Source organism: Micrasema longulum, unplaced genomic scaffold (genome assembly GCF_059751315.1).
Source record: "Micrasema longulum isolate JH-2025_06_02 unplaced genomic scaffold, ASM5975131v1 h1tg000997l, whole genome shotgun sequence".
NCBI lineage: Eukaryota > Metazoa > Arthropoda > Insecta > Trichoptera > Brachycentridae > Micrasema > Micrasema longulum.
The window spans coordinates 655777-673334 of NW_028278185.1; the positions used below are offsets into that span (position 1 = coordinate 655777).

The following is a 17558-nucleotide window of genomic DNA, read 5'->3' on the forward strand; positions in this document are numbered from 1 at the left end:
CCAACACGACATGCATTTTAATAAGCACATGCACTGATTAGGACAAACATGCACTGATTAAATTATGAAAATATTCTTTACGATACTCGTTGCGTCTAGATTCTCATAAGCTATTTCGTTTACAATTTTGTATATTTTATTTTCTGTCACCTTAATTTGCTTTATATAAACAAACTCTGGTTGTTTAAATATTCTGCCTAACTGATTCAAATTTTTATATTGGATAAAGTTGCATTTCGTTCAATTTCTTTTTTTTATCTAGTTTTTTTTCGTGTATTATTTTTTTTCCGGATTCGTATTCCAAGTGTTAATTCCTGATAAAATTCTCCTTTTTCCTATCATTACAAAAATGGCATGGAGCAGAGTACAATTTTTATCTTTGCAAATGAAGCTCAAAAGTACATTTAAAACTGTTCAGCAATAGGGAGCTACGGTCCTGAAATTAGCACTCCGCACATTTAGATTTGGATTCCTACAGATGGACCATTATGAATTGGGTTTAGAGCTACAAAGCGAATCATTTAAAATTGGATTTCTATTAAACTAAACTGTGAAACTTTTCAGCGCAGACCAACCGATGTCGATCGGGACAAATGGGCCTAAACTACTCTTACTAGTGATGTGCAAACCGATTGCAGTAATTGCAAAGTCGTCCGCTAAAAAAAACTTCATGGAATTTATTATAAGTAATGAAATTATCATTTTATAAGCCGTATAATATTACTAACCATACTTTTTTTTAAATAAAAACTTTTAATAGCATAAAAAAACGATACATTCTTTTAAAAATGGAACACTTCAGTTTGGACTTGCCAAAAAGAGAGTCTGGCTCTTGTGTTTGGCAAGTTTACAAAATAACATAAAAAAGGAACAAACAATGCAAAATAAAATTTCACAATAAATAAAAAATTAAACTATTTTAAAAATTGAGAAAATTTAACACTGATAAAAAAATAATTAAAAACACTTTTTTTTTTATTGATATACAAATTGATAAACACAGGCACATATTATACATACATCTTTAATTTCAAAATACGGTTAGTATTAATTATGTCAAGAAGCTTTTTAATTTATCCTTAAATTTTCCGTAATTTATTTCTTGACGTAGATTTTGTGGTAAATTATTGAAAAGCTTCCGTCCTATATAAGTATAATGATGTTTTGCGGTGGTAGTTTAAATTTTCTGTACAGCTAGGCATCTTGTTCTTAACCTTCCCGTAATACGGTCCGATGGGAGACTCTCCTTATGCACCTGGAGCATACAACACTTTCCGTAGATATTCTCCACTGTTACAACATTGAATTTCTTGAAAAGTTTGGTAGTTGAGAAAGGATGGTTTTATTTATTATTTCATTTTATATATTTACTTATTATTTTTACTTATTCTCATACAAATACACACAAACACACCCTTTCACATGTATATATATATAAATATATAATTATATATATTATATATAAATATATTCTTATATATAAATAGTTTCTAAATATATAAATATATTGGTTGGTTGGAAGAAATTGCCATTTGGCAATAAGCCCGCCAATGTTCAAATAACATTATGTACAAAAAGTTAAATAAATAAATAAATAATATACGAGTATATACGAATATATAGATGTAGGTATATACGGACGCACATATTTAAAAATTGACCATAATTTAATATGTATGATTGATATTTAGAAACTTTGCTCGTCTCTCTTTAAAGCTTATCTCAATTTTGTAATTTAATCATTCTTTCGGATTCATTATCTTTTATTCAAGTGTCAAGCCATTCCTTCCTTTGATTCCGGTGGTCCTTGTTTTAAATCCCAATGTACCTACTCCTCCTTGACGGCGAGTCAAGAAAGCAACGCGTGACAACACAACGATAAAACACAACAACGAAAACCGTACCGCGAGCGTGACAGTGATTTCGAATCACCAACATACAAGGAAACGTTCAAAGTGACCAGTGCAAACGATAACGGTGTTTTTCTGGACCAGTGCCAAAGGGAGAAAATCGTAAGTCCTTACTTCATTCATTAATTCCAGGATTGACACTCAAAACCATAACGTCAATTAGTTTACCTAAAATCAATCGTTCCCTGTTTTCTTCGAACACAAGTATCGCGAGAGGGCAGGCCTTGTTTACAGTCCCGAGGTTGAAGGTATCGAGCATCCAACAATCATTTTTGATTGTAGGTTTCTGTAAAATAAATAATATGAATCGTTTTAAGTATTCAATTATTTTCTTTAAACTTCTTCATTCTTACTTGCCACCATTGATATATAATATAAAGAGATTACACTCCATATAAATCCGACCATAAAAGTCATATCCAAAAGAAGGGGAATGACCAGCGGAGGGAGCAAGTATCGTCACGTCATATCATGTCGGCTTTGATAAGCAAAACAAGTAGAACAATAAAAAGCACGGACTTTTTTCATCGGTCTCCTGTAAGTACTATTCAGTATGTCACTCCCTTCTGCATACGCGTCACCTTTGTTTATCGTTCCACTATACTCCTGACTAACTGAGCAGGGCAGAGACAGGAGATAGCTTACGACTAGTAACATATTAATAAAACGTTTTTTAACTTTAAAATAGCTATTTCAAACAAGTCTAGATTAAGATACAAACATTGTTTACTGGTAAAAAATTAAACCATCGCTTTTTCCATCTTTTTCAGATATATTTGTGCATTATCTTAGCGAATATACACGCATTTTAGTAATTGCGAGGAGAAAAGTAGCCAGGGAATGCTCGCAACAGACCTACGTCCGTTGTATCAAATATATGCCAATTGACCGTTGGTTGAGGGAACATATTTTGAATGCTCATGTTTGCTCATGTTTACTCTAGTTGTCAGTCACATAAACTGCAAAGCCAATAAATCCCTTAAAATGCTAGGCCATATTTTGCGAGTAACTAAGGATTTTAAAAATAAATCTACTTTGAAAACGATGTACACAATTTTAGTTAGGAGCCAGTTGGAATACAACTCAACTTTATGGACTTAGTATTATAGTTCACACCAATATACTCTAGAAAGAGTTCAAAATAAGTTTTTAAGATACGTTAACTTTAAACTTGGAATCAAATATGAATTCATTAACTATGATTTTTTATTAAATACTTTGAACTTGTTGAAACTTACTGAGAGAAGAAAAATTATAGGTTTACTGAATTTATTTAAGATTGTAAACTTTACATGGAACTGCCCAAATCTATTAGCACTCATTAACTTCAAGGTACCTGGACGAATGACTCGTCAAGTACCTCCGTTTAGTTGCAACAATTCGCGAACCGTGTACTCGTATAATGCTATTCTGAATCGACTCCATGTACTCGGCAATAACTATTCCGACGTTTCTGATATTTTTCACTTAAAGTATAGCTTATATAAATCAACTCTATTTAATCATTTCAAAGATGATGTACGGTATTATACATTTTTTAGATTATAGTGCTTTCTATGTTTACTTTTGTATGGGTACCATTGTGTACCATATTTACGTGTATACTTATTTTTTCAATTACTTTAATTGTCATCATTATAACTATTTTTTTAATTAATTTTTTTTTTGAAACAAAAGAATTTTATTGTATTTAACATACTTATATTTTGTACCTTTTAAAGAAAAATATATACTAATTCTTTTCCTTTTAAAATTTTATCTGCACTCATTGTTTAATTATTTTTTATATCTAAATATGTTATTTATACAAAACTGCTGTGTTATATATATGGTATTTATATAAAATAATACTTTTGTATTTAATTTTAAGTTTTTCACATTATATTGATATGTTTATATTATTTTTAAATGTATCTTTTTGAGGTAAAAGGCACTGCGTGCCGTGTATATTAATAAAAAAAAAATTATATACATACCTCAATGCTTGCCGTTATCTTTAAACGATTATTTTCTTCACCGGAATGTATTTACTTACCATTTTATAAAGCGTTTCTGTCCATTTTTAGTGACAACTGCAAAACCTATGATAATTATTAACACAAAATAGATAAAATAACGTTGTGACTAAGTGATAAAGAAGAGCAATAATATAGCTATCTTTTTCGCTCACACACAATACATAATGATGTTCGTAGCCCGGAACTGTCAGTTTGAATATTAACAAGTTATGACTTGACGCCGCAGCCAGCTCGAGTAATTTGGTAATTAAAACAATCGGGAAAGGTGAAATGATTTACTATTATGTGAATAAATGATTTACTATTAATGATTTATTGTTATTTATTAAATGACATTTGATTTATTTGATTATTTTCGAATAAAGGTAAATTTATTTTTCGTGTTTGTTGTTTATTTCATCTGTTTACGAGTTTTTTTCTTGAAATTGTAATTAAAAATATCGCATGTCATTTAAATGTGACACTGACGATTTTGGGGAATAAACAAATCTTTTTATTTGTCCCAAACACGAGACATTGCCGAAAATACATATGGACGTATACAGTGTTATTCCCATAGAATATTATTGAATTTAAATGAAAAATAACTTATTTACAGCAATGTCCATTAAATAATGCCATAATGCTTTTTTTTCATCTATTGATGTATTTAACACACCCCTTGATTTATTTAAAAATAAATTAAGACTGATTCTTTCTGGCTGCGATATGATCCCACTTGCTATTTAATGGTGCTCACATTTACACACACCTGAACACTTACTCCTTCATACACACAAACACACCTATACACTTACTCTCATACAAATACTCATAAACACACCCATTTGTTGTACCATAATTTAATACATATTATTTTTATTTAGAAACATTGCTGGCCTGTCCTTAAACCGTATCTTTTTTGTGTTATTATATCATTGTCGACTGTTTGTTTCTGTAAAATAAATAAATAAAAGGACTTGAAAAAATATGTAATAAAAAAAAAATATATATATTTTAAATAACTGTTTTGACACGTGCGCTGTAATTCACGCACGCTTAATTGATCAGACAAAAATAAACCTTTATTTCATTAAATAGGTGGGTAGATTTTCACGATATTACTCTTATCATCGTGTATCTTTTTTGGATGATCCCTTGTCAGTTGGATTCGTTCCAACGTTTCGACTACTATTGTAGGAGCCATCTTCACACAATTTACCTTAAAGATGTCTCCTGCAATGGTAGCCAAAACACCGGAATCCAACTTACCCAGGATCACTAAAAAAAGATATCTAATTAAAAGATCATTTCTTTATTGATTGCCATAATCAAGGTTTAACCAATAGTTTGCCGTAATTTAACATTATTAAATAACAGTCACTCTTTAATTTCTCCGTCTTTTCCAGCATACATAATATGCTCTCCATTCAGCTCCACTGTAGATATATCTCCCTCTCACTACCAAAGATTTTTCTACAGTAGATATGTTTTAAATCGCGTCTATGGACACATCACCTTTTTCTTCCTTAATATTTTCTCTTTCTTTATTCCCTTTTTCTCAGTAAAAACTACGAGTATGTAGTATTGTTAATAATTCATTTATTACAAACAAAATGCTATTTCTCTTCTGTTTTTTTTGCATACGCATTAAAACTAAGATAAAAACAAAACACCTTTCACAATATTTTTAGTATGCTAGAATGTTTTATCAACTAATAATAAAAACACATATCTCTTCGCATTTCATCAAGAGACCAATATTTTAACAGAGATGAAGAAATTATTGAGGAATGTCAAAACCTAAATATCAGACAAAATTAAGAATATAACACAGTGAGAAAATGATCACTTTAACTAGCCTATGATTGTTCAATAGCCTCAACACATTTTAATATATTAGTTATAGTTAGTCAAATACATTGCTTACAGAGAGGGAAAACATTTTTGAGAAGAGATATGGAAGTCTAGGCATTTACAGGGCTTATGACCTGTCATTGGCTGGTTTAAGTGGCCACTTTACACACTGTGTAATATTCACCATTCTTTTATGTTGTTTATTTACTCATTTTTCATATAACTTTTAAGTATGTAAAAGCCTTACGGGCCGGAAAAATTAATAAAATTAAAATATTTAAAAAAAGTATAGGTACATGTAAAAAAATTAATTGTTTTAGATTTTCGGATTGAAGATCAATATTTAAAAAGTTGACTTAGCAGGTTTCTTAATAGTTCACTCAATCATCATGAATAAAAATTCCAAAAAAACAACCAAAAAAAATAATTGAATTACACCTTTTACAGATTCAAAATAGGATAACAGTGAACATGCAAAAAGTTAAATTATATGTTAATAATAGAATAGGAGTTTTTATTTTGAATTTTATTTAAATTAGAAATATTTGCGTTCTTAAAATTAACCTACATATTTAAGTTTTGAGGGCCATTTTCAACGAGTTGTAAATAAACCATTAATAGAAAATGTAAATGAAGTTAGCGTAGAATATGGTCCGCGGTTCGTGAGTCCGTGACATTCACTAGCCACGGAATCACAACCCGATTCCTGATAAATGTTAATAACTGGTTACGAATTATTCGATTATTCCCGTGAATCGGAATGCACATCACTATTTCCTATTCGTATTATTGTTGAAGTATTTAAAAGCCTCCTCCTTTCCCGTGTTGGGAAGACTATGAAAAGTGGGTAGATTTCATTAACCAATATGCTGCAATCAAGTTTATTCGTGGTAAATTTAATTTCCTAGTGCAACCCTTTTGACTTAAAAATGAAAACTAAATGGTCCCATAAGAAGTATAAAAATTGAAAAATATTTTTTTATTCTAATAAAAATATATTATCATTACATATATATTGTTGCTAAGGCTAAAGTAAGCGTTTTTTCGCGGATAATCAAAAAATTGGATACTGGATAAAGGAAATTGGATACAAAAAATGTTCTCCCATGCGCGATAATAATTTGAGCATTTAATTATACGGCGAAGTTAATGATTTTAATAAAAACTAACTACTGTGAACTACGTCGCAAGTTCTTGCGGATCAACCAATGTGAGAGTGTTGTAATTGATTTGCAGTTTTCGAAAGGTTGACTCAGCAATCAGCAGAACTCACCAACTAGAGCTTGTGACGTCAATGGCGGAGTAATTTGAAAATTACAATGCTTAGTAATAATAAATAAATCATAGCGCTGATAATACGATACATACGAGATTTTCTGTTAAATTTGACAAAGCTTTATAGTCTTTAAAAAAAAAACAGTTAATTTTCTTGTTGAATAAAAAAAGTCAAGTTTAAACAAAATAAAAAATGCAGTTTTGAGTCTCAATGGTTAAATAAAAACGTAAGTGAAAAGAAACTCTTTTGACAAAAACACAAGAATTATTTAACTTACATCCTTTTAAAAGTATTTTTTTTATGTTGCAACTGGCCCTTAGAAAGAAAGCTGCCATTTTAAAACTATCATACTGATTACATCAGTTTTGAGCAATATAGCGTGCAGACATGATACATGTAGTTTGATCAAAATTCTTACCACAATTCGCTTTATATTTTTAAGCAGTTATTTCCAAGTAGTTGAAAATATGCTAAATTATTTGAATGAATTATAATCAACACAAATATTTCATAAAAAATTAATGTCGTATTTAATTAATTATTCAAAAAAAATTAAATATAAGAATGGGCCCATAAATGAGATTTTTTTAAATTTAATAAAAAATAAATAAAGGATATAAAACAAATTATTTTAACTCATAAAATATGTTTTACGGAATGGTTTCATAATTATTTTACTTTAACATTAACTAATTGAGAAAACAAGAACTACCACGAAATACGTAGAGTAACTTAATTATTTAAAAAATGAGCAAACTCAAGCCAAAAGTCTAAATAATCGGCGTACAAAACAAGACCCATAAAAAAAACTAGGCTGTATGCAAACAAAACATTGGGTGATGCGTTCCTTGTCAATTACCCCTACGGAAAATGGAGAGATAGTTCCTTTTTTCATTTATTATTCATTCAAAATCCCAAATCGTTTTTTTTTTACATAAGAGGGTAAATAACAACCATAGAATCAAGAATAGTCCAGATGGAGCGTAGAATCATATTTGAATACATCGGGCTTTGTCAATAATTCCCCCACTTAGCCACACTTTCGCCGCACCCATACTTGAAGTCACCGAGTAATATTGCCAGATCACGAAGAATATAACCATAACACAAATGTAAGGTAAAAAAAAAAAACAAATTGTTAATTTTTCTAAAATTTTATTGTGCACTCGGAAACATTAATTGACACAACAAAGTAGATAAGTAAAGGGTCATTCAATAAGAGTAATTGAATTAATGAACTTTGAACTTAAAATATAAAACAAATTTTATTTTACATAAAACTGATATTTTTATGTCATGTTAAATAATATTTTATGTTTTAAAGATAATGTTGGTCAAATATCCACCATGGCGTTGTTTAATCCGAGGTTCGATTTTCATTATTTCTCTTATTATATGAGCAAAGTAGGGTAAAAAAATTTACTGCCCTGGCAACACTAACAAAATTTCCATTTTAATTCTTCGACAATCTGACAGATGGAAAAATAATTTAATTTTTAAGTAATGCATTTGTAACATACACATTCTCAGGAGTTGCGTACTGAGCGACGTCTACAAAGAAACGAATGGGTCAAAACGTAAACCCACTCACTTATGAGTGATTTAGTCGCCTTCTGTTTGATGTGCGTATGCGGTTTCTGGACTATTCTTAATTCTATGATAACAACACAAAAAAATATGATAAGTTTAAAATCAGTTCAGTATCCAATATAAAGAGACATTTATGTAAATATACCGTTGTACAATATAATAAAACAAAGAAAAAATAAAACAATATACAAACAAAATGTTTATGGTAAATATGCGATAAACTGCGAAAGAAAGAGCAAAATACTTTTGGAATGGAAACATGAGAAAGATAATTTGTTCCCAAAAAAATCGGTACTGGTATTATTTTTAGCACACCTGAAGATCCCAGATAAAGTCAAAATTATGAGTAGATCAACGATTTTACTTAACTTTCTTACTATTGTGATACATAACAAGTGACGCTTTCGACCCAAAGATCTTTCGCTTCATCTTTCGCAAGACAAAATACGTGACTATGAGAGTACAGAAACACATGATCAAGACAAAGGCCAAAATATCCAGGAACAAAAACTGGTGAAGAGGAAGTGCTGTGGAACTTCTAAAATGCTTGGCACCTTTGAATGCTAGCACGTGCTCTATCCACCAGGTTGCTTTTTTTAAAGGAGCTAATGGTTCATCGTGCATAATGGATGACAACTCTCTTATCTTGGTTTTATACCTGAAAATAAAATACTCAAACATAATAACCATTATTTTATTAGGCTGTTCTGTAAACATGATGAAATTTCGGAATCGGAGAAATTGATCCATCTGTAAGGTCCATAGTCCATAGTCGATGACACACTCGTGTTAAATTAGTTCACTTGAAGTATACTAATGACCGACGACGATGCAATGTCATCATTTTCTATCGAACCCAATACAATTTATATTTCAACTCTAGCAATATTGCACATAAAGACGGGATCGTCACCCTGCAGTACATTCACATCGTCCTTACCATGAAGAAACAAACTACAAAGGAATATGGTGTATACAGAGACCACTGGACGCAGCCAACATCAGTCAGTTCAGTTCACGTCAGACCAGCTCGACGACATCACACAGTTCCAGCATGTAGTTCAAGTGCAGTCTCTTCAACTCATCATCGCCGCGACGCTCGTGCTACACAACCAAGTGCTGTATCTTATTCGCCATGTAATATACAGGCATCCAAACTACAACAACGTCTATTTTGTCCACCTCCAACTGGGACGGGATCACCACACCTTAACAACATATTCCTACACATCCACACCAAATAGTATGTTAGGCGCTCCATTCAATTATCAGTTGCGGTGTTATTCACACTGATTATTACACGAGAAAAAATCTGATATAACCCATGACTTATAAATAAATGGACACGGTATTCTCTTGCTAGTCACCATTTGAATATAGAATATGAAGAGGTGACTTTATTTTATTGGTTCTTAGGATTTAAATAACTTTTGAAATGAAGAAAACTGCGGCAAGTGTTCATTTTGATTAGTCAATATTTTGTCTTCGATATACCAGATCAGACATAGATTGAAGATGAAACTCACTGTAGTAAAAAACAAACACTAAAATATGCATTTGATAATTTTGCAGATAATTTTAACATCTGTTTTAGGAGTTATATTTTCAAGTCTTAATTTAAAAACTTACGTGCTGTTGGAAATGACTTCATTAATTGCAGCTAAAATACTTTCTTTAGTAAGGGTTTCATAGTCCAAATGGACTCCAACACCTAACTCAACTAACTTTGCAACATTAAACATTTGATCTCCACCAATTGGCATTCCAATAATAGGAACATGGAAATAAATGGCTTCTTCGACAGATCTCAATCCGCCATGAGTGATACAGGCAACAATTTTCGGGTGATCTGAAATAACGAAAAGTAATAAAAGCATTGCGTTATATCTTAATTTTATGTAATTCATTTGAATAGGTATTTATTTCTTACTAAATAAATCTGCCTGAGGAGACCAATTATGAATTAAAACATTGGATGGATGTCCAATGAGTGTTGTGTTTTCCCATTTCCAAATGACGTTGTATGGAAGGTTTCTAAATGCATTGACAAATGCATTGATTTTTTCTGGCGGCAGATCTTTGGATTGCATTGTTGCACCGAGACTAAAGAAAATAAATCCTTTTTCTGAAGAACTCGCAAACTTATCCAACCACTAAAAAAAATTTACTCAAAATGTCAATTGCATATACACAAGCCAGTTATATTTCAGAAAAAAAGAATTATTTTTTAAATTTACCTCAGGTAAAGGCGTACTTTGCTTAATGTGCATATTCCCCAATAACACAAGACGGGGAACAGTTGGTCTTACGCCGAGTAATATTGGGTGTATATTCAACAACATGACATCCGTTTTTCTCTCTACCAATTCTAAAGGAGCTGTCTTGTTGCCAAAATGTTTCGCAGCTAGTTTTTCAAATTTCGGCAAGTAAATATTGTAGTAATTCCATTTAAACTGTAAATCTTGGAAAGCTATACCTACTCTTTGGAAGAATGTCGAATGTCCTGTATGAGTTGAATACACGTCTGGATAAAGAAGAGGATGAGAAGGATTATCCACAGAATCAAAATTTTGTAAGGTCACGTGCGAAGAAGCTATAGACACTATCGGTAACTTCAACTTGTCTGCTAAGGCCAGCCACGTTGGAGTATAAATTTCAACAATCAGCAGATCGAAGATTTCAGAACCTCTGATTATCTTTTTTACTTCTGGGTTTTCAAGTTGAGCATCGGTTAGTTTCAACACCAAATCGTAATATGCGGCACCCTTTGAATTTTGTTTATAGCTTCGAGGATTGAATGAGTCTTTTATAACGGCTTGAGTTATGGAACTTAGATCAATCTGGTTGATGGTGTTAAATTGTAGCCCATTATACTTAGCGGGGTACGTTGTCAGTATAACCAAATCATGACCTTTTCTACTCAGTTCTTCAGTAAGAGTTCTATATGCAACATGATAACCATAGAAAGGTGTTGGAAAAACACATAATATTCTGTCAGCGGATAAGCATTTTGATAAAAATGTCAAATATATTACGAAAAACCACTTTAAACGCATATTTACACTAAGATTTCAATGACTGCCAAATAACACTGAATTTTTATTGTTAAGTAAACTTTTTCATCATTGGAAAATATATCTTCATATTTTTCAACTACAATGAACTTTAATTTTTAAGTAAAAATTTACTTAATCAATTGAACTCAATATATTTTACTAATCTAGTAAAAGTCAAACATGTCGTTTTTTATGCAAGCCGTTTGACTAAATTTGAAACACTAAAATATTTCTCGTTTTCTCAGAGGCAAATTTTAAATATATTTTTAACAGCCGTTAACGCACGACTTGGAGATATGAAAATATGTTATAGCTTACAAACCTAGTTTGTGCAACATAACATTTATCAGCTAGAAACGATAATAATAGCTTTTTTTACAACAGCTATTTGCATAACCCATAACCTACCGATATAATGCGCATTTCAAATAAAGAGGTTATTTGGATAAGCAATTGATTAGGTCTTAAAATGCAACTTTATATTCACTATGTTATAAAAACATCATAAGTATGTTTAAAGATATCAATAATTTTAAAAAATCGTCATCACCACCCTTATCTTCACCCTGTGGTGCATACAGGTGCCGTGGCGCAGTTGGTTAGACGGCTAACTGTGAAACTGGCGTCGCGGGTTGCAAGAAAAAAATCTAAGAAAGATTTTTCTCAAATGGTCTGGGTGTTGTAGTGTATTTTTCATTACCTCCTTCCATATTCCATCTATCCCACCTGCTGACATGTCTCTAAATAAAGGATTATCGGGTTATTCCTTTTTTTTTTTAAATGGGTCACAGAAATGGAAAACCAAATGCAACGCATCTTGAATATCTGTTACATGATAATAACGTGATCATTCTTACGCTTCAAGTACCAAGGGTAAATAAGCAAAACTCAGATTTTATTTTTTTATTATAAAAAACAGCCTTTTAAAGCAATACTTCATGTCAACTTTGCCAGAAATTTAGTCCAGGACCTCAAGCACGGTAGACGAACGTGCTCACCACTAGCTCCACTCGACTATCTTTTTAGGATTTTTACCTGACAAAGTTAAAAACATCATCATCATTCCCTTTCCGCACCTAATGATGCATAGGGCACTGCATTGCTACACCAATCGCAGCGTATCTTGAGCATGAAGGTAAGATAATCAGTATTACGCTTCAGGTACCAGTCCAGGGACAGTGAAATATTTTGGTATAAAAACATCCTTTTGAATAAATATTTCATATCAACTATGTAGGGAAGCGAACCCATGATCTCTTGCATGGTAGGCTTACGCGCTTATCATTACACCACTAAGCTAATAAGTTAAAAATACTTGAATGGAATTCTAGTTTCATTTTAGAAACAGAACTGTATTCTTCATTTATTTTACCGGACACCGTGATTCAACATAAAAACTTAACAACAAAAAACAAATTATTAGCCTAATTATCACTTAACATATTCAACAAATTTTTAATGAAAATTTCAGTAAACATTAAGAAATTAATACACATGAAAATTCAATGGACTCCGATGAAAAGCGGAGTCCATTGATTTTTTTTTCGTTATTCGTTTGAAATCGTGATCGCATGTTTTTTTTTATTCAAAAAAGACTCGACGTGATACTACAAAGAATGTTAGCCTGCGGTTCAAAATATTATCCTTTGTAAAACAAATGGTGTTAAAATAAAAAAATTCACGGAATATTCGATTCGCTCCGAATGTTATGTATCTGTTTTTTTTAAGCGTGATACAACTTTGAATTGAGATAAAAGAAATATGAATATTTTAAATACGTTTGTTTTTATATTGTTCAAAAGAACTAAAAAAGAACATTATATTTGGAAAATTATATCTAACAAATAATGTAGCGTAGCGCATTTTGTCAATTTTAGGCCAATTCATCCTTTATTTCCAAAATGGTGCATGTTGTATTGGCTTCCAATGTTTTTATAATTTAATTGTCTTAAGCCGTAAATATAAAATAAATTAAAAAAACACCTATCTCGGCGACGTACTATACTTTGATGTCTTGACTTTTTTTTTTTTGCTGTTACTTTTAATCATTTAAATTTTATTTTCAAATTCAAGTTTATTCTCACAAAAGTTATTGGGTAGTAAAACTAACCTTTACACTCTTAATATTCTTTCCGTTGCTGCTATTTTGATTTATTTATTTATTTATTTACCTACTGTTTTTTATATTTGAAGATGTTTTTATTTGTCGCAGAAAACATATTCCTTTTTTAGTGATACTTTCTATTAAGGTATGCTTCTTTATTTTTATTTTTTTTAATTTATAATATGTAATATTTCGTTTTAATTTATCGTTGCTGTTATTGTTATTGTATAAAAGGTTCATGGACCTGTAAATAAGAAACCCAGTTATTTTAATAAATTTTTGACCCGAAACGTTGTGCTTAACATTTGGTATATTTTTATTAATTTTTTTTGTCGGCCTCGTGGAGTAATGGTCAGCACATTTGCCTACCATGTGAGGTCTCGGGTTCGATTCACTGCAACATTTTATAGTCCCTGGACTGGTACCTGAACCGTAATACTGATCATCTTACCTTCAAGTAACAAAAATGATCAAGATACGCTGCGATTGGTGTACCAATGCAGTTCCCTATGCACCATTAGGTGTGGAAAGGGAATGATGATGATGATGATATTTTTTAACCATGTGTTTATTAAAAAGCGTTGTTTTTTTTATCGTGTATTAACATAACCTATTGCTTACAGGGTCTTACTTATAAACCTGATATCAAGTCGTAGAAATTTTTACCAACAAGCGTTGGTATAATTTTATACTAGGTTTATAAGTGAGGCTCTATGGAAATAAATTAAGTCAAGGTCAGTTGACTAATGAAATTTCGGTTCATATGCATTGATATTTTTTCCTTTTAACATTTAATAGATCTTATCATAGATCAAATCGTGATTTAAATTTCACCTGACAGCTATTCGTTTGTAAATAACATAATGTATTTATTATAAAACATGTTTTGCAACTAACAAATTGTTATTGTATATAAGCAACATACAGCGTACACTGATATTAATTTTTAATAGCAATTTTTTTTGTTGCCTCGCTTATGTGCAATGCTTATATTTACTGAAAACGTATGTTTCTTCTAATTACTCCAACTGTCGTTTAAGGATCTAGAGTCTAGAGGGATCTTCTGCGGTGGCCTTGAAAAGGAGCTTCTTCGCAAAAAAAATCGATGCCATCTTAAAAGTTAATGAAATGATTGTTCGTAGGAACGTGTTCAACAAACTACGTTTTTTTTCTTCAAAACATATTAAATGTTCTCTTTAGTACTATAGTTTTAATTATCCGTGATGTTTTACCGATGTGAAATGAAGGGCAGTCGTCACAAAATAATTTATATATGATTAATTCATCATCAAATAAATCTTGAAGCCTTCTTTGCGTTACCGAAACTGCTTGGTTTATAAATTAAAAAATAAAGTCACGCATAAAATACAAATGCATTATAATAAAATTAAATTGATTAATAATGTACTAAAAAGTTAGCGTTTATAATATTAAAAATATCAAGACATTATTTTTATTGACACGAATTTTCATTTTACATGTTATACTTCAAACCTTGAAAAACCACAAGGGGAAAAATAGAATCTTTACAAAGAATTTACCATGAGAATATAAATACATTTTATATAATAAATCTTATGATATAGAAAACAACCCACGAAAAACATCTGCGCCTAAAGCAATATGACTCATATTTTCATTTGAGAAAAAGTAGCAAATTTATTTGTAAGATTTGAATCTGTATTGAATAAGATTTAAAATATGGTGAACGGTGGTTGTATCAAATGAGAATCGTTCAACCTTAAAACACATAGAAAAACGAAAATTCAAGATTAGTTTATGCCATAGGTCATAGATTCTAAAGCTTATTTCGCTCACCGCCCACTATGAGTAAGAAAATTTTTCGAAAATCCCCTAAAAATTTTAAACTTACCATCTCTTGCGCGTATTTGAATAGGTAATGCAATTTTTATTTTTAAACATGTTATATCTAATTTATGGGTTCAAATTTTCATTTTAAAGGAGCTTTTTTCATAAAAGCAATTAAAATACAAACCCGAAAATATTTAGAAAGGTTTTCACTAAAATTAAAACAATAAACTATATGTTGTTCAATATTTGTATGTAACCCGACTTTTTATGTTTTTATTCTAACCAACGCCAACGTGCAAAACCGACTTTCACAATAGTTGTTGCATTAAAATACATAACTAACCTGCCATGCATTTTTATATACAAATGTTAAATTACATTTAGTAAAATATTTAGCCACAAAGTTCATGGTTTAAATATGAATACTATCAAAAAATACGTTTTAAAAATTATTTAACGTGAAGGATACATCTGTTAACATAAAAAAATTTAAATAAACAAGTTAGAACTTAATTTTTAGCATAATAAATAAAACTCAAACAGGGTCATAATAAAAAAAAACATCAATTTTGCTTGATATATTTATTAGTTTATTATATTTATATTCGGCCTAAGCCAATTACATTTTTTTTTTCAAGAAATATATGTACAGGAAACTGAACAAAAATAACATATACAATTAAGTAGCAAATCAAACAATGTATTAAAAAAATGGTGTACACTATATTCATAAACACGATCCTCTTATACGACTTTAAACTACCACATGGCAATCCATCTTCATCCCACACTGTTCGAATGGCGAATAGAGAATAGCCGGAAGATCTATCCCAAAGAAGTTTTGTGATGAATTGACTTACCTTCGCATTCTGGGTATCAGGTATATATATTTTTTCTCCTTTCTTATTTTCAACCATCGCCCCTTTGAACCGCCTCAACGCCTCTCAATTTTCTCTGGGTTTCCTACCGCCCCCCGGAAGGCTTTCAACGCCATGACAGGGAGGCAGTATCACCCACTGAGAAAGACTGCCATATACAGATATGTAGATAGGAAATTTGTTTTTTCATAATCCACCTACTGATCAAAATTTTGAAGTATCTGGGATTTCCTTCTGATTGGTAGAAAATTTCATCCGTTTATTTATGTTGTTAGGATAGATAATCCCGGTTGAAAATTATTGTATCACAGTTATTTGAAATAGGGGAAATGTCGCGTTTTATTTTTAATTTTAAACTAATAAGAGTCTATGTAATACTGTAGAGTAAAAAAAGTCTGTACTTATTAATAGCATAAAAATATTTTTGAAATTATAATTTTCAATTCTCGCAAAAACGGTTCATTGTATTGAACGAGCTCCTTATACGTCACGATTCGGTTAAATTTTGAACTTTGTTTGTGACCGTTTAAATTTAAATAGAACATCGTCACCAATCTTGACGTCACAATTGTCAAGGCCGAACATGTCGCGTTAAAGACATATTTTTTAACAATTTTATTTTTGAAATTATGTATGAAAACATTTCTCCACAATATCCATATTGATTTTGAAAATACAATAAAATTTCAAAATCCATTTCACATATTTTAATCGGTGTTTGTAGTATGTGATATTTCCTTAATATGTAGGAAATGTAATACGTAAGATTTATTTTTTCAGTGAATTTATAATGGTATGAATAATTATAATCAAGAACTTTAGAGATTAAACTTCACGTTTTAGTTTGGAGGCTGTCGGCGTGGAAAAGATGACGAAATCTTCCATGTTCTTTTTTTTGCGTTTTGTCCACGCCTTCCTGTTGACGATCTTGCATATTGTGTGATGTTAAGGCACGGCACAATGCGTTGGATTCCTTAATAATAAATAAAATTAATCTTTTTTTTAATATTATTGTCACTTGATAATACGTTCCTAAAACCACTTATTTAAATAATTCTTTTTTTAGTTCTACTTAATA

General features: G+C 30.7%; 1 protein-coding gene across 1 annotated transcript; it reads right to left on the reverse strand.

The window, feature by feature from the left end:
* Positions 1 to 7805: 7805 nt before the first annotated feature.
* Positions 7806 to 16470, reverse strand: LOC148277666 (UDP-glycosyltransferase UGT5-like). Its single transcript, XM_088232567.1, has 5 exons — positions 16463 to 16470; positions 10868 to 11570; positions 10561 to 10783; positions 10260 to 10479; positions 7806 to 9288 (listed from the first exon to the last, which is right to left on the reverse strand). The coding sequence occupies exons 1-5, from the start codon at positions 16468 to 16470 to the stop codon at positions 8991 to 8993; spliced, it is 1452 nt and encodes a 483-aa protein (XP_088088693.1). The 3' UTR covers positions 7806 to 8990.
* Between the last annotated feature and the right edge of the window lie 1088 nt (positions 16471 to 17558).